The 25,220-nt window shown below is 43.1% G+C and overlaps 3 protein-coding genes across 16 annotated transcripts in view; 2 read left to right on the forward strand and 1 right to left on the reverse strand.

Annotated features, from left to right (window-relative positions):
- CRYZL1 (crystallin zeta like 1) overlaps positions 1–558 on the forward strand; it is a 46,914-nt gene extending 46,356 nt beyond the window's left edge. For all 8 annotated transcript variants that reach the window (XM_066259473.1, XM_066259478.1, XM_066259475.1 and 5 more), the window contains one exon: positions 305–558. In XM_066259473.1, coding sequence (XP_066115570.1) covers positions 305–404 — 100 coding nt within the window. In that variant the 3' untranslated portion in view covers positions 405–558. The remainder of the gene's footprint in view (positions 1–304) is intronic.
- A 673-nt stretch (positions 559–1,231) lies between these two features.
- On the forward strand, positions 1,232–23,370 carry DONSON (DNA replication fork stabilization factor DONSON). Of its 3 annotated transcripts, XM_066259470.1 has the most exons (11): positions 1,232–1,621; positions 2,048–2,128; positions 3,690–3,893; positions 5,089–5,267; positions 6,181–6,359; positions 8,663–8,744; positions 8,848–8,952; positions 10,192–10,390; positions 19,256–19,468; positions 19,971–20,116; positions 23,352–23,370. In XM_066259470.1, exons 1-10 carry the CDS (start codon positions 1,313–1,315, stop codon positions 20,106–20,108), a joined length of 1,689 nt encoding a protein of 562 aa, XP_066115567.1. In that variant the 5' UTR covers positions 1,232–1,312; the 3' UTR covers positions 20,109–20,116; positions 23,352–23,370. The 3 variants fall into 3 exon arrangements, with proteins under 3 accessions (XP_066115567.1, XP_066115565.1, XP_066115568.1); XM_066259468.1 differs by lacking the exon at positions 23,352–23,370 and having other exon boundaries at positions 19,971–20,334; XM_066259471.1 differs by lacking the exon at positions 23,352–23,370 and having other exon boundaries at positions 19,382–19,468; positions 19,971–20,334.
- Positions 20,993–25,220, reverse strand: part of SON (SON DNA and RNA binding protein) — a 32,940-nt gene continuing 28,712 nt past the window's right edge. For 3 of the 5 annotated variants that reach the window (XR_010729239.1, XR_010729238.1, XM_066259457.1), the window contains one exon: positions 24,948–24,993. Coding sequence is in view for 3 of the 5 variants with exons in the window: in XM_066259457.1 (XP_066115554.1) it covers positions 24,981–24,993 (13 nt within the window). In the remaining 2 variants the exon portion in view is untranslated. Of the gene's footprint in view, positions 21,974–22,452; positions 22,569–22,669; positions 22,742–24,845; positions 24,994–25,220 lie in introns of those variants that run through there. The other 2 variants (XM_066259455.1, XM_066259456.1) reach the window with 2 other exon arrangements.

Here is a 25,220-nt window from a genome sequence, read left to right on the forward strand (position 1 = left end):
TTGATTGATTTTAGCCAGAGAGGAAGGGAGAGAGACAGAGAGAGAGACAGGAACATCAATCTGTTCCTGTATGTGCTCTGACCGGGCATCAAACTGGCCACCTCTGTGCTTCAGTCTAATGCTCTAACCAACCAAGCTATCCAGCCAGGGCTAAAGTAGGTGTTTTTCCCTTCAAAAGTTAACCACTCTTAACGGTGGAAATACTAATGGACAAGTCTATATTATTTAAAATAATACAAGGGAAGTATAGCAGTTGTCCACCACCATCCTGTGTGCTCTGCTCAACTATTTCATTCTTTCTCAGGCCTCGCTTGGATGAACCCATTCCACTGTATGAGGCGAAGGTTACCATGGAGGTTGTTCAGAAAAATCAAGGGAGAAAAAAGCAAGTTGTTCAGTTTTAATTGTTCTTTCCCAGCCCTCAGTTGGATGAACCCATTCCAGTATCTGAAGCCAGCACTTCCTTGGAAACTGTGCGGAGAAGTCAAGGAAGATAAAAGCAAGTTGTTCCATTTTTAAGCCTGTTTTTCTGATGAAACAAGATAATCAGTTATTTCACATATTTGAAAAATTCTTGTACAAAAGGGCAAGTCTATAATGAACATCTAAAGGGAATATCCTAGAAGCCTTTTTGGTTCCTGTTTTGATATATTTTCCTCCGTTATAAAATGCTTTCCATGAAGAAAACCGCTTTCAGGAAGAGCCACGCTGCCCTATCGATAAAGCTGTCCGTCTTTGTTGCGTCAACCCCACCCCTCCTTCGCGGCACACGGTCGTGTTGTCTTCCTTAGTCGTTTGAGTGTGTGTGCGAGTCTCCAAGGATAGCCATAGATCCTTGAAAGCTGCTTCAAACGCATTCACTTGTTTTCTGGGACCGGCAGGAGAGCGGCAGTGTCTGGATGGCGCGCGCGGGTGCCCCTCGGGGCTCTGTTTTCTCCGTCTGGGGACGGGCCCCTCTCCGGCTCAGGTCGCCTCTTCCCTAGTTTATCGAAGCAGCAGCTCAAATGTGACGTTTCCTTTTCATCCAGACGCCATGCCGGCTCTTCACACCCCTGCTGTCCAACACGAGGGCACAGGCCGGTCCCAAGAGCGGGCTGCCCAGCCACTCAGCACCCCGCGACCCGACCACTGCCAAGGTCCTCTCCGCAGCGCCGGCCTCGCGCAAACGAGGGCGGGGTGGGGCGGGGCCTCTGCGCGGCTTGCAGCGCACGCACGGCTCGTCGGGGGTGGGGCCACGTCGGGGCGGGCGGGCCGGCGCGCGCGGGAAGAGCCTGAGGGGTGGCGACCTGAGCCCCAGCCACCGCAGCGCGCGATGGCCTTTTCGGTACCTGGCTACTCGCCCAGTTTCAAAAAGCCGCCCAAGACCTTACGGCTGCGACGGAAAAGGGTCCGGAGCCTTGGGGCCGACCTCTCACCCAGGGAGCGGCCCGAACCGGTGCCCCGCCGCGCCGCCCTGGCGGCTGGGCTGCCCCTGCGCCCCTTTCCGGCGGCGGCGGGAAGAGGTGGCGGCGGCCCGGGCACGGCTGGGAGGAACCCGTTCGCCTGCCTGGATAACCGGCCTCGGTCCCCCGCGGAACCTTCCGAAGTGCTGCCCAGCGACCAGCAGCAGGCACCGGGCCCGGTGAGTGGGCGCTGCAGGCGAGGGCTGCCTGGGCTAGGATTGGGGAACAGGATGGGGTGTTATGGGGGAGGGGGCCATGGGCTCCGCGAAGGGCCCGGGCCTAGGCGGCAGTCCACGCGGCGGCCGCTGCCCGTGGCCGGTAACGAGTCCTCCCTCCCCCCCCCCCCCCCCCCCCCCGCCCCTGGCCAGCATTTATCTCACCCCGAAGCCTCTGGGAGCTGTTTCTTGCAGACGTGTACAGCAGTGTTAGGTGTTCACATCCCCTCAGTGACCAAAGCTCAAACAAGCTGACCATCGGTCACTGATTGGGGTGTGTGTGAATCCTGCACCTGCGTTGTGAACAGACTTGTCTGACAGGTGAGGCTCTGTACAGACATGGAGCAAACCGCAGCGTCCTTGACAACTTGATCACTTCTTTAACCTCAGTTTTCAGATTCTAATCAAGAAAATGATTTGGTCTGGGAAGAGAAGTTTTCTGAAAGAACAGCTGTTACCGAACTGTTACAGGTAATAATACTCTGTAAATGTCGTTAGAAGGTACCTTCTTGTAACAAAGCCCTGAGTGAGCCTTCGTGTCCTCAGGGTTGAGAAGGTGGTGGCAATCCCGCAGTAGACTTTGTATGATGTTTACCGTGGGCTGGACACTGAAAGAGCTAGCAGTGTTTACTCTCTCCTGTGGATCCCCTCAACTGCTCTTTGAGCTTAATTTTTCTTTTTTCTTTTCTTTTTTAATTTCTTTTTAGGGAGAGAGATGAGAAGCATCAACTCATAGTTGTGACACCTTAGTTCCAATATTACTTTCTCATATGTGCCTTTACCAGAGCGCTCTGGCTGAGCCAGTGACTCCTTGCTCAAGCCAGAGACCTTGCGCTTAAAGCCAGCAATTTTGGGGCTCAAGCCAGTAACCATGGGGTCATGTGTATGATCCCATGCTCAAGCCCGCAACCCCATGCTCAAGCTGGTGACCTCAGGGTTTGGAACCTGGGTCCTCAGCATCCCAGGTCGATGCTCTATCCACTGTGCCACCACCTGGTTAGGCTGACCTTCGTTTTTCACTGATCTTCAAACCAAATCCCCAAATTACCCCCGCAGGATGTGGTGTCAGTGAACCTTGCTGACACCACCACTGGCAACACCACTTCCCCCAACACACATATGCACAAACACATACACGTGGACACACACGATTTCATTCCCCAGATACTTCTGTTGTTATGGTTTAGCCAATATACAGTTGTTGGAAAGACAGTGGGCCAGTTCCCCAAGACTCAGTCTCCCTTTCTCATAAATAGATGGCCTTCAGAAGGTCTACTGGAAATGTTCCCCTTTCACTGTTCTTTTTTCGATGTCTCCAGAAAAAGTCATTATAATATGGAGAATACTGTTAAATATGTCCTTAATAGACCTACCTACCATATTTCCCCATGTATGAGGCGCACCCTTTTCCAAAAAATTTGGGGTCTAAAAAATGGATGTGTTTTATACAGTGGTTATAGACATTTTTTACTTGCATTTCCCACTTGTTTGACAGTGATGAGGAATTGTATGAATTTTATGATGAATAAAACTTGAGTTCAGTAGCTTTATGTAATAATACATTTTATTTCAAATTTTGGGACCCAAAATTAAGGTGCGTCTTATACATGGGGCAATAGGGTAATTTACCTGTAGGGCAACTCAGCCCTGGTTTCAGAGTTTTAGTGGCTTAAAGGGTGGTTTTGGTTTTTGTTTGTTTGTTTCTGGTGGGTTTTTTTAGATTTTATTTATTGATATTTAGAGAGAGGAGAGGGGGAGTGAGAAGGAGCGCAGGGTAAGGTGGGAAGCATCTACTTGTAGTAGTTGCTTCCTGTATGTATGTGCCTTGCTTGACTGGGCAAGCCCAGGGATTCTTCATGTAGCTCACTTTCCAGACTTGCTCATGGTATGTAGTATATTTTCTATGTTATATATTACACATTTTCTAAAATTTTGACATTTCAATGATCATATGTATGTTAATAAAATCTATGGAGTGAAAGTTTTTTTTCTTGGTACTCTACTAATTTTTGTGTTCTTTGTTTTCAAAAAGCCTTCACACAGATCATTCTCCGAATCTGACATTCCATCCTCACAAAGTACAGAGTTACCTGCAGACTGGAGCATTAAAACTCGACTCCTTTTCACCTCTTCTCGGCCCTTTAGCTGGGCAGATCAATTGAAAGCACAGGAAGAGGCTCAAGGTGTCGTCCAGCATTGCAGAGCAAAAGAAGTTACTCTGCCTCAAAGCATACAGGTAACTCTGAGAGAAAATAGCTACTTTTTAAATTAACAAATTAAGTGTAAAATTTACTTCTCTACAAAATATCAGTAATATTTTCAGCCATTTAAGTTTTTTTCCTGACATTCAAAGACACAAAGACTTGGAAAATTTGTATTTCCCAAATGATGCCTTTTTTGTGAGAGAGGGGTGGGGGAACAGACAGGAAGGGAGAGATAAGAAGCATTACTTCATAGTTGTGGCATCTTAGTTGTTCATTGATTGCTTTCTCATATGTACCTTGTCCGTGGGGGCTCCAGCCAAGCCAGTGACCCCATGCTCAAGCCAGCCACCTCGGTATTTGAACCTGGGTCCTCAAGGTCCCAGGCCAGCGCTCCATCCACTGAACCACTGGCTGGTCAGGCCCAAATGATGCTTTCTATACAGTTTTTAGTCAGCTTCAGTAACTGCCCATTAAATTCAGAGTCCTGTCCTGAGAAATCGTGTTGTAGGGAGGTATTGTTTGAAGTAAGTCAATCATTTTTAAGGCTTTTTGAGAAATAAAAATATAAGGAAAAGAAATTAAAAGCAATTGAGGAAAAGTGTTGCAAGGCAGATTTATTATTTTACTGCTTTCTTCACATAACGTGCTCTTTTTCAGTGCACTAACTATTGCTACCTGGATGATGGTCTATTGTAAATTTACTAGTCAGCGAGTTCTAGAATGTTTTTAAAGAAACGCAGTAGCATTATCTTCAGGCAGCTCATCAATCATTACCTGAAAGAGACCTCGGTACATATTTTTCAATAAATTAATCAGGATGATTTGGGATTTGAATGATCAGTTTTTACTGGCTACTGTTCAAACAGTGTTGTGAGGGGCAGGGGGTTGAATGTTGTGTTACCTACATGTAGACATACCTTCTGCGCATACACAAACACACCCACCACACTCCCATCTGCCCTCTTGATAAAAAAAAAACAATCATTGTTCTCAAGGATGGTGGAGACAGGAAAATAAAGTTTAAGTGTTCCTCTGATACTTGGTTTAACAAACTAACTGCTGGCAAGGTTTTCCAAATCAGAGTAAACTACATTTTCGTCCCTGTCATAGTTATTAACACTTCCTATTGAAAGCAGTAAAGATAAGTGTTTAGTATATTCAGTGTCTGTTTCATGAAATTTTATACTTCTAATACGGCAAGACCTGTCCAATGTGTCTGGATTTTAGGATCCCAAGCATTCCACTGAGCTTCGCTGTGCTTTCCAGCAAAGCCTCATCTACTGGCTCCACCCTGCCTTTTCGTGGCTCCCCCTGTTCCCTCGGATTGGAGCTGATAGGAAAATGTCTGGAAGGACAGGCCCTTGGTTCGATGATGAAACCCTGCAGCACTTTTTAATGAGCGACTGGTAAGATTCATAGAAATGTGTACAGCCCAATAGTGAATTTTCATTTTAGCAGTGTTCTCTCCTTACTGTATTTATGATGTGGAAATGTTTAGTGATAGAAGCATCTTTACATTCTTCCAAAGGATTTTATTGGAGCTGCTAATAACCAACATTTAAATTGTTTACTTTTTAGCTCTTATTCACTCTTTATGCAACTGTGAAATGCATTTAAGTGATGGGTAACTATACATAAATCTGATTCTTCAACATTGTTGTTCATGGCTGCTTCCTTTCTCAGCAGAAACTGCTCAAAGAAAGTTACCAAGCCTGACCAGGTGGTGGTGCAGTGGATAGACCATTGGACTGGGACGCAGAGGACCCAGGTTCAAAACCCCGAAGTCACCGGCTTGAGCACGGGCTCATCTGGTTTGAGCAAGGCTCACCAGCTTGAGCCCAAGGTCACTGGCTTGAGCAAGGGGTCACTCGGTCTGCTGTAGCTCCCAGGTCAAGGCACATATGAGAAAGCAATCAATGAACAACTAAGGTGCCACAACAAAGAATTCATACTTCTCATCTCTCTCCCTTTCTGTCTTTCTGTCCCTATCTGTCCTTCTCTCTGTTTCTCACTGTCTCTGTCAACAACAAAAAAAAATTAAAATTAAGTTACCAACAAGTTATCAATTAAACTTTATTTAAAGAAAAAATGGTTAGTGTTTAAGTGTCAAACACTATTTGTGTAAGTCTTTGTAAATCATCAGTGAATCCCATGACCGTTTCAGTTCCTTGAAAGCCAACTGGTATGTAACAACAAAAACTAACACCATTATCTATTATTTGTGTTGTGTATTAAACTGATTTATACAATATTAAGTTTTATATGTGGAGTTAAATGTTTATTTAATTACCTAAAGAAATTTTTTTGTTTGTTTCATAGGTCTGTGAGCTTCACTTCTCTGTATAATCTTATGAAGACAAAACTTTGCCCCTATTTCTACATCTGTACCTATCAGTTTACTGTTCTGTTCCGTGCAGCAGGATTAGCAGGAAGTGATGTAATCACAGCTCTCATATCTCCTACAACTAGAGGTATACGAGAAGCTATGAAAAATGAAGGTAAAACTATAGGTTAAAATAAGAATTACACACCGTATAGTAAACACTTCTTGAAAACTAAACATGCCTTTTATCGGTTGAATTGTCTTTGACTAGTTTTACCTACATTATTTTTAAAAATTTCATTTCTGATTTCTTTTCTTAGCAATTTTTTATGCTGTTCTTTATACATAACTTTAAGTTAATGGTGTTCTTGTCACTGATCTCTAAACACAGAAGTCCCTGTCTAAATATACTCCTCTAGAAATTCCTTTATAGAACAAATTACCTGCCCTCTTTTTTTTTTTTTTTTTTTTTTTACAGGGACAGAGAGAGAGTCAGAGAGAGGGATAGACAGGGACAGACAGACAGGAATGGAGATGAGAAGCATCAATCATCAGTTTTTTGTTGTGAGACCTTAGTTGTTCATTGATTGCTTTCTTATATGTGCCTTGACCACGGGCCTTCAGCAGACCAAGTAATCCCTTGCTCGATTGAGCGGCCTTGGTCCAAGCTGGTGAGCTTTTGCTCAAACCAGATGAGCTCGTGCTCAAGCTGGCGTCCTTGGGGTCTTGAACCTGGGTCCTCCTCTGCATCCCTGTCCGACGCTCTATCCACTGCGCCACCACCTGGTCAGGCTACCTGCCCTCTTTTAATAACAATTTTCAAACTGTCAGCCTGTGACTGGATCGTAAACTCTATTTAATGGGTTAAATCAGCACTTTTTAAAAAGAAAGTAGAGTAGAATAATACAGTGTGTTCGTAAAGTCATGGTGCACTTTTCACCGGTCACAAGAAAGCAACAAAAGACAATAGAAATATGAAATCTGCACCAAATAAAAGGAATACCCTTCCAGTTTTTGTAGGATGATGTGGCAGCATGTGCACATGCGCAGATGATAACGTAACACCGTGTATACAGCGGAGCAGCCCACGGCCATGCCAGTCGAGATGTGGACGGTACAGAGGAAAGTTCAGTGTGTTTTGTGGCTCGCTAAATTCGAATCCGTGACCAAAGTGCAATGTGAATATCGGCACATTTATACCGAAGCGCCACCACATAGGAATAACATTACTTGGTGGGATAAGCAGTTGAAGGAAACCAGCAGTTTAGTGGAGAAACCCCGTTCTGGTAGGCCATCAGTCAGTGACGAGTCTGTAGAGGCTATATGGGATAGCTACCTAAGGAGCCCTAAAAAATCTGTGCATGAGCCCACATCGAACTACACTGAATAGGTATGAAACTGGGAGAGTTTTCCTTTTATTTGGTGATTTCACATTTCTATCGTCTTTTGTTGCTTTCCTGTGACCGGTCAAAAGTGCACCATGACTTTACGAACACACTACTTTTTTTTTTTTTTTTTTTTTTTTGTATTTTTCTGAAGCTGGAAACAGGGAGAGACAGACAGACAGACTCCCGCATGCGCCCGACCCGGATCCACCCGGCACGCCCACCAGGGGGCGATGCTCTGCCCCTCCGGGGCGTCACTCTGCCGGACCAGAGCCACTCCAGCGCCTGGGGCAGAGGCCAAGGAGCCATCCCCAGCGCCCGGGCCATCTTTGCTCCAATGGAGCCTTTGCTGCGGGAGGGGAAGAGAGAGACAGAGAGGAAGGAGGGGGGTGGAGGTGGAGAAGCAAATGGGCGCTTCTCCTATGTGCCCTGGCCGGGAATCGAACCTGAGTCCCCCGCACGCCAGGCCGACGCTCTACCGCTGAGCCAATCGGCCAGGGCCACGAACACACTACTTTATGAAAGACTAGCACATGTGCCTGACCAAGCGGCAGCACACTGGATAGAACATCGAACTGGGACACAGACTGCCCAGGTTTGAAACTCCCAAGGTCACTGGCTTGAGCAAGGAGTCACTTGGTCTGCCCCGGTCAAGGCAAATATGAGAAAGCAGTCAATGAACAACTGAGGAGCCGCAACGAAGAATTGATGCTTCTTATCTCTATCCCTTCCTGTCTGTCTGTCCCTATCTGTCCCTCTCTTTGACTCTCTCTCTGACTCTGTCTCTGTCAAAAAAAGAAACGAAAAACGACTACCACATGTAATGAGAATGTATTGTTTCCTGAGCGTTTGTTTCAAGAAGACACAGGTGTGTGTAGGTGTGTTGTGGGCTGCTAATACTATATAGTATTGAATGTAAATTGTAATTGAAAAATAAAAAATAAAAGAAAGCTTGAAAGCTACTGCCTTAATAGAGCGATTGTAAAGACTCACATTTTCAAATTTTTATACACTCCAAAAGTAGGACATGCCTCTTAAATTTTTTTAAATTATAGTAAGGAAAACTCAGTTACATTTTTCTTTTCTTATGTAGGTATTGAATTTTCTCTGCCTTTAATAAGAGAAAGTGGCCATGAGAAGAAGAAAACATCTGGAAGGAGATTGGGACATGGGGAGTAAGTGACTAAAATAACCTTTTACTACATCATCCCGTGACTTAGCAGCTCATCAGTACGGTTGTTTTGTGAAATCGGAACACTAACTAAAGCAATATTTTAGGGAGCAAGCAGTCAGTGATGAGGATGAAGAAGAAAGCTTTTCCTGGCTGGAAGAGATGGGTGTGCAGGATAAAATAAAAAAACCAGACATACTCTCTATCAAGCTGTATCCTTTCATTGGCTCTTTAACTGGAATGATTTTCACTGAATTAAGTCAGTGAGCAATGTAATATTGACTAGCAGTTTTATTTGACTGTAATCTTAAATTAGCTTAAGATCATATTAAAACAAATTCTCCATCATGACTCTAAACAACAAACCCCTAAGTACCAATAAACTATGAACAGTTATGAAGCTATATTTATTTATTTATTATTATTTTTTTTTTTTTACAGGGACAGAGAGAAAGTCAGAGAGAGGGATAGACAGGGACAGACAGACAGGACCAGAAAGAGATGAGAAGCATCAATCATCAGTTTTTCGTTGCGACACCTTAGTTCATTGATTGCTTTCTCATATGTGCCCTGATCGCGGGCCTTCAGCAGACTGAGTAACCCCTTGCTCGGGCCAGCGACAGTCGGGTCCAAGCTGGAGAGCTTTTTGCTCAAGCCAGATGAGCCCGCACTCAAGCTGGCGACCCCAGGGTCTCGAACCTGGGTCCTTCTGCTCCCAGTCCGACACTCTATCCACTGCTCCACCGCCTGGTGAGGCTGAAGCTATATGTATATATATATTTTTTTATTTTTTGTATTTTTCTGAAGCTGGAAACGGGGAGAGACAGTCAGACAGACTCCCGCATGCGCCCGACCGGGATCCACCCGGCACGCCCACCAGGGGCGATGCTCTGCCCCTCCGGGGCGTCGCTCTGCTGCGACCAGAGCCACTCTAGCGCCTGGGGCAGAGGCCAAGGAGCCATCCCCAGCGCCCGGGCCATCTTTGCTCTAATGGAGCCTTCGCTGAGGGAGGGGAAGAGAGAGACAGAGAGGAAGGAGGGGGGGTGGGGGGGTGGAGAAGCAAATGGGCGCTTCTCCTATGTGCCCTGGCCGGGAATTGAACCCGGGTCCCCCATACACCAGGCCAACGCTCTACCGCTGAGCCAACCGGCCAGGGCTGAAGCTATATTTTTAAAAGTGTAAAGATTCCATTTTGTTTAAATTTGTGAAGGGAACAACATATTTTTGACTAGAGAATAAAGTTTTGTTAGGTGTCAGTGTCTGGCATATTCAAATTAAAAGTCATTTTTATTTAAACAGATGCCTTATAATTGCTGCTGCAAAGATGAGGTAGCAAGAGCATTTCCAGTTTGGAATGGGGAAAAGGGGCCCCAGGTGGTTCAGAATCACGACAATGCTTTTCCTATTGGTTCTGGATTCACATTTGCCATTTCCTTAATTGTCACCTTCAGACGTAAAGAGAAACAGGAAGTACAAATGGATCACAGAGCTGAGTCTGTTGTGTTGGTGAAGGGAACAAACACATTTACATTGCTAAATTTTTTGATCAACTGTAAGAGTTTAATTGCTACTTCAGGTCCACAGGCAGGACTTCCACCAACCCTCTTATCCCCAGTAGCTTTCCGAGGTGCCACCATGCAGATGCTTAAGGTAATAAAGCCTGGGCAGGGGGAGATAAGAAATTCCACACTAATCCTCATAACTTAGCTTTTTTAAAGTAATTTTTATTTTCCAGTTAAGGTTGAACTATTGTACAATATTAATGAGTATCAGGTGCACAGCATAGTGATCAGACATTTGTTATAACTGAGGAAGTGATTACTCCAGTAAGTCTAGTACCCGTCTGACATACAGTATCAGACATACATTATTGCAGTATCACTAACTATATCGCCTGTGCTGTACTTTACATCCCATGACTTTTTTTTTTTTTTTTAAGAGTTTTTATTTATTTATTTACAGAGACAGAGGGAGAGTCAGAGAGAGGGATAGCTAGGGACAGACAGACAGGAAAGGAGAGAGATGAGAAGCATCGATCACCTTTTTTTTTGCGACACCTTAAGTTGTTCATTGATTGCTTTCTCATGTGCCTTGACCGCGGGCCTTCAGCAGACCAAGTGCAAGTAATCCCTTGCTTAAGCCGGGGGCCTTGGGTCCAAGTTGGTGAGCTTTGCTCAAACCGGATGAACCCGCGCTCAAGCTGGCAACCTCGGGGTCTCGAACCTAGGTCCTCTGCATCCCAGTCCGACGCTCTATCCACTGCGCCACCGCCTGGTCAGGCCATCCAATGACTTTAACTAGCAATTTACATATCTTTTTGTTTTTTATTTTGTTTATTTTGTTTATTTTTTTTTACAGCGACAGAGTCAGAGTGAGGGATAGACAGAGACAGACAGTAAGGAGAGATGAGAAGCATCAGTCATTAGTTTTTCGTTGCGCATTGCAACACCTTAGTTGTTCATTGATTGCTTTCTCATATGTGCCTTGACCGCGGGCCTTCAGCAGACCGAGTAACCCCTTGCTTGAGCTAGCGACCGTTGGTCCAAGCTCGTTAGCTTTTGCTCAAATCAGATGAGCTGCGCTCAAGCTGGCGACCTCGGGGTCTCGAACCTGGGTCCTCAGCATCCCAGTCCGACGCTCTATCCACTGCGCTACCACCTGGTCAGGCCATATCTTTTTGTTTTTTAAATTAGACTTCATTTATTCAAGATTTTTATTTTGGCCCTGGCCGGTTTGCTCAGCGGTAGAGTGTCGGCCTAGCGTGCGGAGGACCCGGGTTCGATTCCCGGCCAGCACACACAGGAGAAGCGCCCATTTGCTTCTCCACCCCCCCCCCCCTCCTTCCTCTCTGTCTCTCTCTTCCCCTCCCACAGCCAAGGCTCCATTGGAGCAAGGATGGCCCGGGCACTGGGAATGGCTCCTTGGCCTCTGCCCCAGGCGCTAGAGTGGCTCTGGTCGCGGCAGAGCGACGCCCCGGAGGGGCAGAGCATCGCCCCTGGTGGATGTGCTGGGTGGATCCCAGTTGGGCGCATGTGGGAGTCTGTCTGACTGTCTCTCCCCGTTTCCAGCTTCAGAAAAATACAGGGGGAAAAAAAAAGATTTTTATTTTTATTTATTTATTTATTTTCATTTTTCTTCAGAAAAATACAGGGGGGAAAAAGATTTTTATTTTTATTTATTTATTTATTTATTTTTTTCTGAAGCTGGAAACGGGGAGAGACCGTCAAACAGACTCCTGCATTTGCCTTACCGGGATCCACCCGGCACGCCCACCAGGGGCGATGCTCTGCCCCTCCGGGGCGTCGCTCTGCCGCAACCAGAGCCACTCTAGCACCTGGGGCAGAGGCCAAGGAGCCATTCCCAGCGCCTGGGCCATCCTTGCTCTAATGGAGCCTTGGCTGCGGGAAGGGAAGAGAGAGACAGAGAGGAAGGGGGGGGGGGTGGAGAAGCAAATGGGCGCTTCTCCTGTGTGCCCTGGCTGTGAATTGAACCCGGGTCCTCCACACACTAGGCTGACGCTCTACCGCTGAGCCAACAGGCCAGGGCTAAGATCTTTATTTTTTTGAGAGAGAGGAGGAGAAAGAGGGTGGGGAGGGACAGAGGGAAGCACCAACTTGTTTCATTTAGTTATGCATTCACTGATTGCTTCTCATTTGTGCCCTGGCCGGGGCTCAAACTGGCACACTCTGGATAGAGCCAGAAACATCAGGATCGAACAAGCGACCTCGGTGCTCTGGGGTGATGCTCTATCCACTGTGCCACTGGGAAGAACTCAGGATTATTATTTTTTTAATTTATTGATTTTAGTGAGAGAGGGATGGAGGGAGAGAGAGAGGATCAGCAATCTATTCCTGTATGTGCTGTGGCCTGGGATCTAACAGGCAACCCCTCTGTGCTTTGGGACGATGTTCTAACCAGCCAAGCTATCCAGCCAGGGCAAGACTTTTTTTTTTAATTGATTTTAGAGAGAGAGAAAAATTGATTCATTGTTCCACTTGCTGTCATTGGTTGGTTCTTGTATGTGCCCTGACAATGGATCAAACTTGCAACCTTGGTATATCAGGATGACCGTGTAACAAACTGAGCTACTCAGCCAGGGCAATTTGCACATCTTAATTCCTTCCCCTCCTTGACTTCTCCACCCAACTCCTCTCCCATTGGCAAACATCAGTTTGTTTCTATATATATGAATTTCTGTTTTGCTTTTATTTTTCTTTTGTTTTTTAGATTCCATATATAAGTTAAGTAATATGACATTTGTTTTTCTCTGTTTAACTTATTTCATTAGAATAGTACTTTCTAGGTTCGTCCATGTTGTTGCAAATAGGAAGAATTCACTTATCTGGGGTTGGAGAAAGTGAGAGAAACAAACATCAATTTGTTGTTTCAATTATTTATTCTGTCATTAGTTAATTATTTTATGTGCCCTAACCTGGGATCAAACTTGTACCTTGTCGGGAAGACACTATAACCAACTGAGCTACCTGGCCAGGGCCAATTTCACTCTTGTTATGACTAAGGAATTTTATTGAATACATGTACCACATCTTTATCCATTCGCCTATCAATGGATCATGTAGGTGACTTCCTTATCTTGGTTATTGTTAATATTGCAATGAACATAGAGATGTCTTTTAGATGTTTTTGGTGTTTTTAGTGGGCTCACTGGATCCTATCTTTGTCTCTTGTTACAGTGATTATTTTGAAGTCTATTTTGTCAGATATTTGAATTGTTTCCCCAGCTTTTTTTTTTTTTTTTTGCATTTGCATGAAGTAACTTTTTCCATCCCTTTCAGTCTGGTTTTTTTTTTATCTGAAGTGAGTCTTTTGAAGATGGTATATGTATACATCTTGTTTTCTTATTTATTCAGCTTCCCTTTGTCTTTTGATTGGAACATTTAATCCATTTATTTACATTTAATTATTGATAGATTTAGTTATTGCCATTTTATTTACATATTTTATTTATATTTCTCTTCTTAAGTCCTTTAATATTTCTTGTCTTGGAAGCTCTTTACCTATTCTTCAATTCTAAATGATAGCTTGCTTAGATAACAGTAGTCTTGGTTGAAGGTCCTTGATTTTTATTACTTTGAGTATTTCTTGACAATCCCTTCTGGCCTACAAACTTTTTGTTGAGAAACCAGCTGACAGTCTTATGGGACTTCTCTTGTAGATAACTTCTTTTCTCTTGTTCTTTTAAGATTCTCTCTTTGTCGGCCCTGGCCAGTTGGCTCAGTGGTAGAGCATCAGCCTGGCGTGCAGGAGTCCCGAGTTTGATTCCCGACCAGGGCACACAGGAGAAGCGCCCATCTGCTTCTCCACCCCTCCCCCTCTCCTTCCTCTCTGTCTCTCTCTTTCCCTCCCGCAGCCGAGGCTCCACTGGAGCAAAGTTGGCCCGGGCGCTGAGGATGGCTCCGTGGCCTCTGCCTCAGGCGCTAGAATGGCTCTGGTCACAACAGAGCAATGCCCCCTGGTGAGCATGCCAGGTGGATCCCGGTCGGGCACATGTGGGAGTCTGTCTGACTGCCTCCCCGTTTCCAACTTAAAAAAAAAAAGATTCTCTCTTTATCTTTAACCTTTGACACTTTAATTACTATGTGTCTAGTGTGGACCTCTTTGGGTTCATCTTGTTTGGCAGTGTGCACTTCCTGTACTTGTATGTCTGTTTTATTCATCAGATTAGGGAAGTTTTCCTTCTTATTTTTTTTTTTTAATTCTTTATTCATTTTAGAGAGGAGAGGGAGAGAAAGAGAGGAGAGACAGAGAGAGAGAAGGGGGGGAGGAGCTGGAAGCATCAACTCCCATATGTGCCTTGACCAGGCAAGCCCAGGGTTTCGAACCGACAACCTCAGCGTTTCCAGGTCAACGCTTTATCCACTGCGCCACCACAGGTCAGGCTCCGTCTTATTTTTTCAAATATGTTTTCAATTTCTTTCTCTACTTCTGGTATCCCTATGATTTAAATAATGGTACACTTGAAGTTATTCTAGAAGCTTCTTAAACTATCCTCTTTCTTGTTTGTTTGTTTCTCTTTGCTCTTCTGATTGGGTGTTTAGGTGTTTTCTGTTTTTCTATCTTCCAATTTTCTGATTTGACCTATTTCCTCTAATTTTTTTTTTAATGGGATGCCTCACAAATTTGTGTGTCATTCTTGTGCTGGAAACGGGGAGGCAGTCAGACAGACTCCCGCATGCGCCCTACTGGGATCCACCTGGCATGCCCACCAGGGGGCGATACTCTGCCCATCCGGGGCGTTGCTCTGTTGCAACCAGAGTCATTCTAGCACCTGAGGCAGAGGCCACAGAGCCATCCTCAGCACCCGGGCCAACATTGCTCCAATGGAGTCTTGGCTGCAGGAGGGAAAGAGAGAGAGAGAGAGAGGAAAGAGAGGGGGAGGGGTGGAGAAGGAGATGGGCGCTTCTCCTGTGTGCCCTGGCCGGGAATCGAACCCAGGACTTCCGCACGCCAGGCCGACGCTCTACCACTGAGCCAACCGGCCAGGGCCTCTGACTGTTCCTTTTTAAATTAATTAATTAATTTATGTGAGAGAGAAAGAGGAAGGGGGGAGAGTGAGGGAGGAGAGCGATGAGAAGCATCAACTCATAGTTGTGTCCCTTCATTTGTTCATTGATTTATTCTCAGAGTGCTTTGACTGGGGGGCTTCAACTGAGCCAGGAACCCCTTGCTTAAGACATTGACCTCACGCTCAAACTGGCAAGCTTGCACTCAAGCAGGAATGCAGATGAGCTTGCGTTCAAGTCAGCAAGTCCATGCTGTAGACATGCATGTACTCAAGCCGGTGACCTCAAGATTTCAAACCAGAGACCTTAGCATCCCAGGTCAATGTTCTACCCACTCTGCCACCACTGGTCAGGCCTTTTTTATATTTTGTTTTTTTAATTTTACAAGGTGGGGGAGTGAGGAGTATCAACTTATAGTTGCTTCACTTTAGTTGTTCATTGCTTGCTTGTTATGTGTGCCTTGACCCGGCCAGCCCAGGGCTTATAACCGGCAACCTCAGCATTCTGGGTCAATGCGCTGTCCACTGCCACCACAGGCCCAGCTTTTTTTAATGTTTTCTATCTCCATTTTTATGTTGAAGTTCTCAGTGAATTCATTTGCTCTTCACCTACATTGAGCATCCTTTTATCTAGTAGATTGCTTGTCTCCATTTTGTTCTTTTTCTGAAGTTTTGTTTTTCCACTTGAGACATGTTTTCTTTGTCTCCTCATTTTGACTGCCTCCCTGTTTGTTTTTATGTATCAGGTAGATCTACATCTCCCAGTCTTAGTAGAGTGGCTTCATATAGTACATGTCTGGTGAGGCCCAGTGATATAGTCTCCCTAGTCATCTGAGGTGAGTTCTTCAGGTGCCCCATCCCCCATGTGTGCTGTGTACCCCCTTTTATTGTAGTTGAGCCTTGATTGCTGTTGGCAAGTCAGTGGAGAGATTAACCCTTAGGCTGATTGGTTGTAAAGAATGATCTTGATTATGGTGGAAGAGCTGTTGTACAGGGGCTGACCCCACAGGGAAGGATTCACTTTAACTGCGGAGGAGGTGCGCTCTAGTACCTCTCAAGTTGTTTGTGGAGGTGGGTGCTGTTCTGTTGTGGGCTGAAGCTATCCACCTAGTACATTGTTTCTCAGGCCTCTTGGGAGAAGCCCTCTGTAGGCCCAGGTAAGCCACCGCCTGTGCCTTGCCTGGGGCCACTTGGTATGACCTACAAAGTGATAAACAGATGATTGCCACCTGTGCTGGGTTTGGAGGTGCTGGGTAGAAGCCAAACTGCGAACCAAAGCCGGCTGCCATAATGACAAGCTTGGGGCCACTTAGCAAGAGGTACAGGTTATGCTGAGGCCATACACTTGTATGAGGTTTGTGAATATTTGAGAAATTTTTAGGAAAGTTTGTGCTAATAAACCAAGACAGGCCATTTATATGGAAAACTTCTGGAAGCAGCTTGGGTGGGCCAGAAAGTTGAGTGGGGTGGGGTCTCAGGAAATCACCAGGGCTGGGTGAAGTTTTAGCCAGGTTGATGGAGACTCAGACTTGGTGCCCACCTGTACCTGCTGGCTCTGTGGCGGGAGGTTCAGCAAAGGAATAGTGGCCTCTGCTAGCACTTCTGTCTTGGAGAGATGCCTCCCAGCCTTCATCTTTAAGCCAGACAGTTCAGTTCTTCTTTATATGTCCCTGGTGCCTTTCAAGCTGCTGCCCCAGAGCTGGAGCTTAGAGTGAGTGAGTCCATCACTTTAGTTGCTCATCGATTGCTTTTTTTTTTTGTTAAGCGAGAGAGATAGATGCAGACTTAAAGAGATGAGAAGCAGCAATTCGTAGTTGTGGCACTTTAGTTGTTCATTGATTGCTTCTCATATGTTCCTTGACCAGGGGCTCCAACCGAGCCAGTGACCCCTTGCTCAAGTCAGCGACCTTAGGCTCAAACCAGCCACCTTGGGCTAAAAGCGACCATGGAGTCATGTCTATGATCCCACATTCAAGCCAGCAACCTTGGGGTTTTGAATCTGGGTCCTTTGTGTCCCAGGCCAATGCTCTACCACTGGGTCACCACCTAGTCAGGTTCCATCACTGAGTAAGTCTGCGTACAGGCCCTTTAAGAGCAACACCTGGGATACCAGGTGCCCACCATCGCCCTGTACCACAATCCCTACTGGTTTTTACAGCTGAAAGTTATGAGACCATCCTTATTTTCTTGGCACTGGCATCCTGGACTGGGCAGTCTGCTGTAGCAGTGGGATCCTTCACTCTGGGAGGACCTGTGCAGCCAAGATATCTATCCCTCCTGACTTTTATCTGCCTTATATGAGTGTGGGACCAGCCCATTTGAGTCTCTGCCCCTTTACCAGTCAATGTGGCTGCTTTCTTCCTTAATTATAGGGCTCCTGTTCAGCTAGGTTTTAGGCAATTCTAAATGATGGTTGTCTGTAGTTTAGTTGTAATTTTGATGTGGCCTTGGGAGGAGGTGAGCAGTGTTCACTTACTCTGCCATCTTGAAATTTTTGATAGGATAAATTATTGAAATTTTAATAACTCCTAGCATTTTTACATGGTATATATTTTAATTTTTTCCCAGTAAAAAATCCTCTTTGCTGTAAAGTTATATTAAAGGAGTTACATGGAAATACATGAATTATGTGAAAATAATTTTCTTAAGTATAATTGACAACAAAAGCATTTTGGTATTAATCTTCTTCTTTTGCCGTAAGGAAAAGTTGCATAATCTCAGTTTGTCTCATTTCTGACCAATGAAAGAAAATAACCAAGAATGTTAAAATTGTAGCTCTCAAAAATGGATCATGGCCCTGGCCAGTTGGCTCAAGGGTGGAGCGTCGGCCTGGCGTGCGGAGGTCCCGGGTTCGATTCCCGGCCAGGGCACACAGAAGAGGTGCCCATCTGCTTCTCCACCCCTCCCCCTCTCCTTCCTCTCTCTCTCTTCCCCTCCCGCAGCCGAGGCTCCATTGGAGCAAAAGATGGCCCAGGCGCTGGGGATGGCTTCTTGGCCTCTGCCCCAGGCGCTAGAGTGGCTCTGGTCGCGACAGAGCGACGCCCCGGATGGGCAGAGCATCGCCCCCTGGTGGGCGTGCCGGGTGGATCCCAGTCTGGCGCATGCGGGAGTCTGTCTGACTGCCTCCCCGTTTCCAGCTTCAGAAAAAAAAAAACCCCAAAAAAACAAAAAACTGGATCGTGGTTAAATGTAGAGTAACTGCAGGCATACCTCATTTATTGCACTTCACAGATACTGTCTTTTATAGATTGAAAGCAAGACCCTCCACCAGCGAAAAGATTACAGCCTGCTTTATTGCATACACTTTTTATTGTGGCAGTCTGGAACCGTACCTGCAATATCTGCAAGGTGTGCCTTTATGTCCACATTGTTGAAAAAAGTTACACATATCGATAAAACATACATATTGAATGTTTTTGTTTTCCCAGTATTCTGTGTTGAAAGTCTGTTTAAATCACAATGAATTCTATTCTAAACCAACAGTTTTATAATTTGAAGGAAAGGATGCTGGAGACTAAGAATATACTAAACTCTTTTTTTTAAGTGAGAGGAGGGGACATAAACTCCCACATGCACCCTGATCAACCAGGATCCACCAGGCAATCCCCATCTAGAGCCAATGCTCTGCCCATCTGCATCCATGCTCACAACCGATAGCAGGAAGCAGGCCTCAGCAGGCTATCAATTGAACTAAGGCTGCAAGGGAGGGAGGGAGGGAGGGAGAGAGACAAAGAGGGAGAACAGGGGGAGGGGAGAAGCAGATGGTCACTTCTGTGTGCCCTGACTAGGAATTGAACCTGAGACTTACACAGGCTGGGTTGATGCTCTACTACCAAACCAACCAGCCAGGGTGAACTTTACTAAACGTTTTTACTCATGTAAAAATATTTTATGTCTTTATGATGTACTTTTGTTTTTAAAAAGTAAAACCCAGATGAAAATATAGTGAACATATGACAACTGTAGTTTTGTTTCCTTAAATTTTTTGGAAGGCACGAAGTATAAATGTGAAGACACAAGCTCTTTCTGGATACAAAGATCAGTTTAGTCTGGAGATTACAGGTCCTGTCATGCCTCACTCTCTACATTCTGTGACCACGCTCCTTACGTCTTCACAGAGTGGGTCGTTTTCTGCAGGACTGCATACACATGAGCCAACTACTGTGTTTAATATCTGCCCACCAATGGATCAAGTGCTGGATAAGGTAAGTAGACAGCTGTGGACAGACTGTTTCAGTGACAGCTAGCTTCCTCAAAGTAGATGGAAGAAGTGATTTATTAGCCAAACTTTGTTTCAAGTTAATAAACTATACTTATTTCAATTATAAGTACTAAGGGGAAGGGATGTCTTTGCAGTTGTTTTTGTGGGGTCAATTTCATGAACTCAGGCTGCTGTACTTAGTGACTAAGGAACTCCTTCCCCTATCCCCCAAAATGGGTGTTATCTGTGTTGTCCTTTTAGATCCAGAAATTAAAAGTACCTGATTCCGTTATAAATTGGTATGGGTATTTATATGATGGCCTTTAGTTTTGGACCTTTTTAGGTTTTTATTTATAAGTTATAATCGACTACGCAAAAATTCTTTAGGACTTTTGATAATGAATAAAAACAAACCATGTGTCATAGTTTCCATGGTAATTACTAAAAACTGAGTGTTCAAAAGACTTGATGTGGTTTTTCACTGACTTTTATACAAATTTCCACAGGAGACTCTTCGTGGGGAGCTTACGAACTGTGGGCTGCCCCCTAAGACTCTGGACCAGCTCAGTCAAACACCAGTACTAGGGAAGTCATCTTTACGGAATGTGGAAATGAGTGACTACGTTTATAATTGGAGATCCTGAACACCAAAGTAAGCCTTCCGGCAAAGAAATTCAAGATTCTTATACCTTTGGCTTTTCATTTTGGAAATTGAAGGAATATAACTTTAAAATATTCAAACATTTACAAACATTAACCTTTCACATTAACATTTATTGCATGCACTAAGCCATAAGGCTAAGGTTTTAAATCAACATTTTGTTTTTACTGATTATTCAGAACTCAAAACTTTTTAAAAACCTCAAATAACTTGAATGAAAACTCTAGATCCCTATAACAATTATAAACCAAATAGAAAATTGAATCAATGTCAGTGTTTCCTTTCAAGTGGGAAGTTGAGGCTAACCAGTTAATCCATGGCATCCGGGCAAAACTGTATTTAATGTTACCTAGGATTATGAGGAGTAGCTCTGGCTTGTAAGGGTAGAAACCAAATACAGACAGTATCCACTGAGACCTGATTGTTGATGCTCACACCTTGCCTTCTTCCTGATTTACAATTGTCTGTGCTCAAACATGTATTTTAATACATGTTCACTGAGGTAAGGGTCTTTTGTATTCCACATAGAACAGTGTTGAGTTGTAAAGCATGCTCAAGCTGTATGGCAAAGTAGTATTTAATGTGCTTTTAGGTATTTGTGGGTGGGTATGGTTGAAATTTTCTTAAATAAAAGTGCTTAGGAAAAATCAAAAGCACGGGTAAAGAAATAGCATTTAGTGAAGCAGTTATGTGTTCATTTTATATTCCAGAAAATAAACCACCACATTTATTCCAGAGAAGTTTATATTTTGGGCCTTAAGCTTTTGAAAATAAAGTTTAGAGACATAGCATATGAATACCACTGTAATACACATGAAATATTCTATCAGACCCTAAAAATTAACATAAACTTAAACTTTCTCATAGTCAACAAAATAGTGGCTGGGTGCCAATTTTATTAGATAAGTTGGTTACAGAGTTTTAATTATCATTTTACGTCTACCTAGGTGTAGCTGAAATTCAAAATGCACATCAAAGAAAAACTATATCACAACTCAATGCCATTCTAAATGTACTTGGCCTCTGCAGTAGAATTCTAATCAGACTTCATTTTGACTCCTTTCTCATGGCCCAAGTGGCTTTGACAAGAATGCAGGACTTGGTGCTGATCATTACACAACATACCACTTTCTTTTTGTAACGTCTACAAAATGTTAAGGGGGAATGGTGGCACTAGCCCTGTGGAACAGATCTTGCTTTGATTACCTCAATAACACTGGCCCAGTATCTGTCCAGCAGAACCCATTGTGAACTAGTACAAGGTGCACAGCCCTTCACTGATTACAGGCAAGTGTTACAGCAGCCTAGCCATAAGGAAAGGGAGTTACATCATAGTACAAAATACAGTATAAAAGCGTAATTTAACATTCCACACTGAAGATTACGGATGCCTTCAAACAATCGTTTGGATGTTAGCCACTTAAACAAATACATCACTAAGGTAAACAATATAAACATACCAAAACCCTGTATGGTTAAATACAATTTCCATGGTACAAAAATCAAAGCCTGGAGATGTTTGTACAGATTGCTTTTTACACAATGTCTTAAATTGCCAAATATTTACAACATTAAAGAGGAAATACATTTTGATGCAGAGTAAAATTATCTGAAATGATTAATATAAAACCTCAATCTATCTACGTGAGGCACTCCTGAAGCAAGTGGCATTAGCCATGAGGTCCTTTGGTACAAGGCCCATTGCTTGAAGAACCACAGTAGCTGCTGTGGCTTTAGCATGCTTCTTATTAGGGCTGGCAAAGCTGGGCTGGTAAGCGCTTCCATTTATCAATACCTATTCAAGAAAAACATACAATTGGGCTGGTAAGGGCTTCCATTTCTCAATACCTATTCAAGAAAAACATACAATAAGAACAGCATCAAACTTTAATATCTATTAGCTTTTTATTTTTTCACTAAATGCTAGAAAAGTAATTTAAAACATATAAAACCCATACTATGTTATAGTCAAATTAATCTCAACCCAGAAGAACTAAATCATTTTGAAAAATGGACTGTAGATTAAAACTCTCCAAATTGAAAAAATCCTGATAAAACTACTAAATGAATGCCCCACATTCTACCAGAAGATGTCAACAAATTGTTCATAAGATTCTGCCCACTTCTTTTCCTCCAACATTTAAAATAGGGTTAAAAGTCTTCTTAAAAAGTATACTTAAGTTTAAAAACCCCACCGCTCTTCCCATACATATACACTCCCAACCCACAATGTATCAATCCTATGATCATATATCTACCCCTCACCCTCTAATATTATGTCATCAAATTAATACATGTATACAATTAGTGCAGAAATTCATATTTACCCTAAAGAGAAAATGCTTGCGATGATCAGGGCCACTATCATGGACCAAAAGAAATTCAGGTGGTTGCCACCTTCTCTTATTACAGATTTCCATCAAGGCAGACACAGGATGTTTCCCTGCAGAGAAAAAGATAGCCAGTTGTTATTTCCACCACATGTGGAAACAAATTATGAATTCAAGGGAGGGCAGACAAGAAGAAATTCCAGTGCACCCTCACCTGACAGATCTTTCATTGCAGCAGAGAAGTTCCCGGACCGCTTCTGTGCTCTTTCTCCTACAGCAACAAGACCTTAAAAAAAAAGTCAACGTTCACTAAATAAATTTCAAAAATCATTATAAACTATTATATAAAACAACTCCCTCTGTAGGAACAACAACCCATGCCTTCAAAGGAAATACTCAACAAATTCCTTCTACTCGTTTCTGTATCAATCTGGACTTCTATTTTGCTGTTTCTACAGATAAAATATATTTATATACTTTGGTACTGGAAATTGTAAAAAAAATAAAATGTTCAGTAAACACAAGCACTTAATGTGAATACATATACAATTAAGTGCCATAATTATCAACTCTAGCTGTTTCTTTTTAAGTTTAAAAAGTAGTGGCTATTTATTCCAAACGATTTCTAAAGGTTGCCCTTTCCATAAAAAATGGTGCTCAGTTAAGTAGGTTCCTCAAAAGGTGAGGGTTTTAAGTCACACACACAAGTAAAGGGAGAAATGGTATCTCTATGGATAAATGGGCTCATTTCCCAGTAATGAAGCTCCTTCTGACTTATCAAATGTGAGATGTTCTCAAAAGACAAATATACCTTCACTGCATAAGCTCCCTTTCCAAAGTGGTCAAGCTAGGTAACTATCCATAATCCATGTTTTCCCAATTTCTATTTCTGCTAGGATGCTTTCCCAAACCCAGCCTGTGCTACAGTTCCAGAGAATGCTCCTTTGAATCATGCAATGCATCCAAAGATACTATCTTCTAATAAACCACCTTTTTATGACACAAATCTATTAAACTTGTACAAGCAATAAAATGTCAATGTGACATTAATAGTGTCTTTTTCAAATGTAATCTAAATTTGAATCCATATAACGTCATAGAATAATTCTGTTATTTCCAGACTATTTTTGAGTATCATTATTACAATATTTTCCTTCCAACTGAAATAAACTGGCAACAGTTTTCCGCATGGATGACAATGTAGAAATTCTGATGCAAAACAACTTTTTTAAAACATAATTTAGTCAGAGCTATTTGGTTTCCACAGTCATTAAGACAGAATAATTTAATTGCACTGATTTCAATTTAACTTTCTATTTGATGACAAGATTAGGAAAATAAATTCATTTTTAATATCAGGCTTAAACAATCACACTGAGTTGGCATTCCCATGTAATTATACTTAGGACATTATTCTAAGGAAGACATTTTTTAAAGGTACAAACTGACTTATCTATGTTATTCCAAGTGAATTTTAGTAATAACCCCAGGTATCTGAGGACAGTACCAAAATAAATCAGAAACAAAAGTTCAAAGTTGCTCCTAAAATAGGGTGATATGAAGAGGTACCAGCTGTTATTAAGAGGCAGCTGAGCTGGTCTGTTCCCCAACCCGATAGAACTCAAATACTGAGCCTAAGAAGGTTTTTAAGGTGGAGAGAAGACCTCACTCTACTAAGATATAAAGAGAATATGTGGGTAAAATAAGAAAAAAAAAAAACCCCACAAATCCTAGAAATAAAAGATTAAAATAATGTATTATTCCCTGTTAGGAGAAAAGAAAATGGCCAGTTTTTATAGAGAGAGATGAGAAGCATCAACTCATAACTGTGGCACTTTAGTTGTTCACTGATTACTTCTGATAGGTACCCTGACCAGGGGCTTTTAAGCAGAGCCAGTGACCCCTTGGCTCGAGCCAGGGAGCTTGGGCTTCAAACCAGCAACCATGGGATCATGTTGATGAGCCCACGCTCAAGCCATATGAGCCCACACTGAAGCCAACCACCTTGAAGTTTCAAACCTAGGACCTCAGTGTCCCAGGTCAACGCTCTATCCGCTGCACCATCACCAGTCAAGTGTAAAAAAAGACACTTTTTAAATAGGAAATCTAGTTAAAATTTAAATCCTACATATATGCACATTTCTACAATATTTAGCAACATAACAAAGGTTGCCTCTTTAAAGCTCAAATTAGTGTTTCCACCTATAAGCATATAAGCCCCTAAAGCTGAAAATGGGTTAGACATTTTTTTTTCTAAACAAAGAGCTATAGACAAACAGCTGTATAGCAGAAGTGCCTCTAATTCAAGGATCAAACATCAAAAGAATGAAGGTATAATAAACCCCAAACAATAAAAAAGGTATGATAAACATTCCCCTTGAACTTGTTACCTTTTCGGTCAGTCTTAAAATCAACTAGGATAGGTTCCTTATTTCCTTCTTTGTTTTTTCCTAATCCTTCTCCTTCTCTCCAGCCCATTTTTCTCATCAAAACGGCTCCCATTCCTCCAGTTACTGGGGCTGCTCTTAAGAACTGATCCTATCCAAAAAGAAAGGTAAAATGTCCCCATTTCAGAGTTAGAATTTGACTGTAAACTCAGTGTAACTTAAAAAAAATCTTATTTACTTCTAAATCTGTTATAGTTATTATAGTAAGTAAATTTAAATGCTTCTTATACATACTGTAGTGTGTATGTTCTAATTGTTTCCACATTAATATAATAGTATTTTGAAAATCACGTAAGGCAAATAAATGGCAGTTTTAAA

Source organism: Saccopteryx bilineata, chromosome 2 (assembly GCF_036850765.1).
Source record: "Saccopteryx bilineata isolate mSacBil1 chromosome 2, mSacBil1_pri_phased_curated, whole genome shotgun sequence".
In the NCBI taxonomy this organism is placed as follows: Eukaryota; Metazoa; Chordata; class Mammalia; order Chiroptera; family Emballonuridae; genus Saccopteryx; species Saccopteryx bilineata.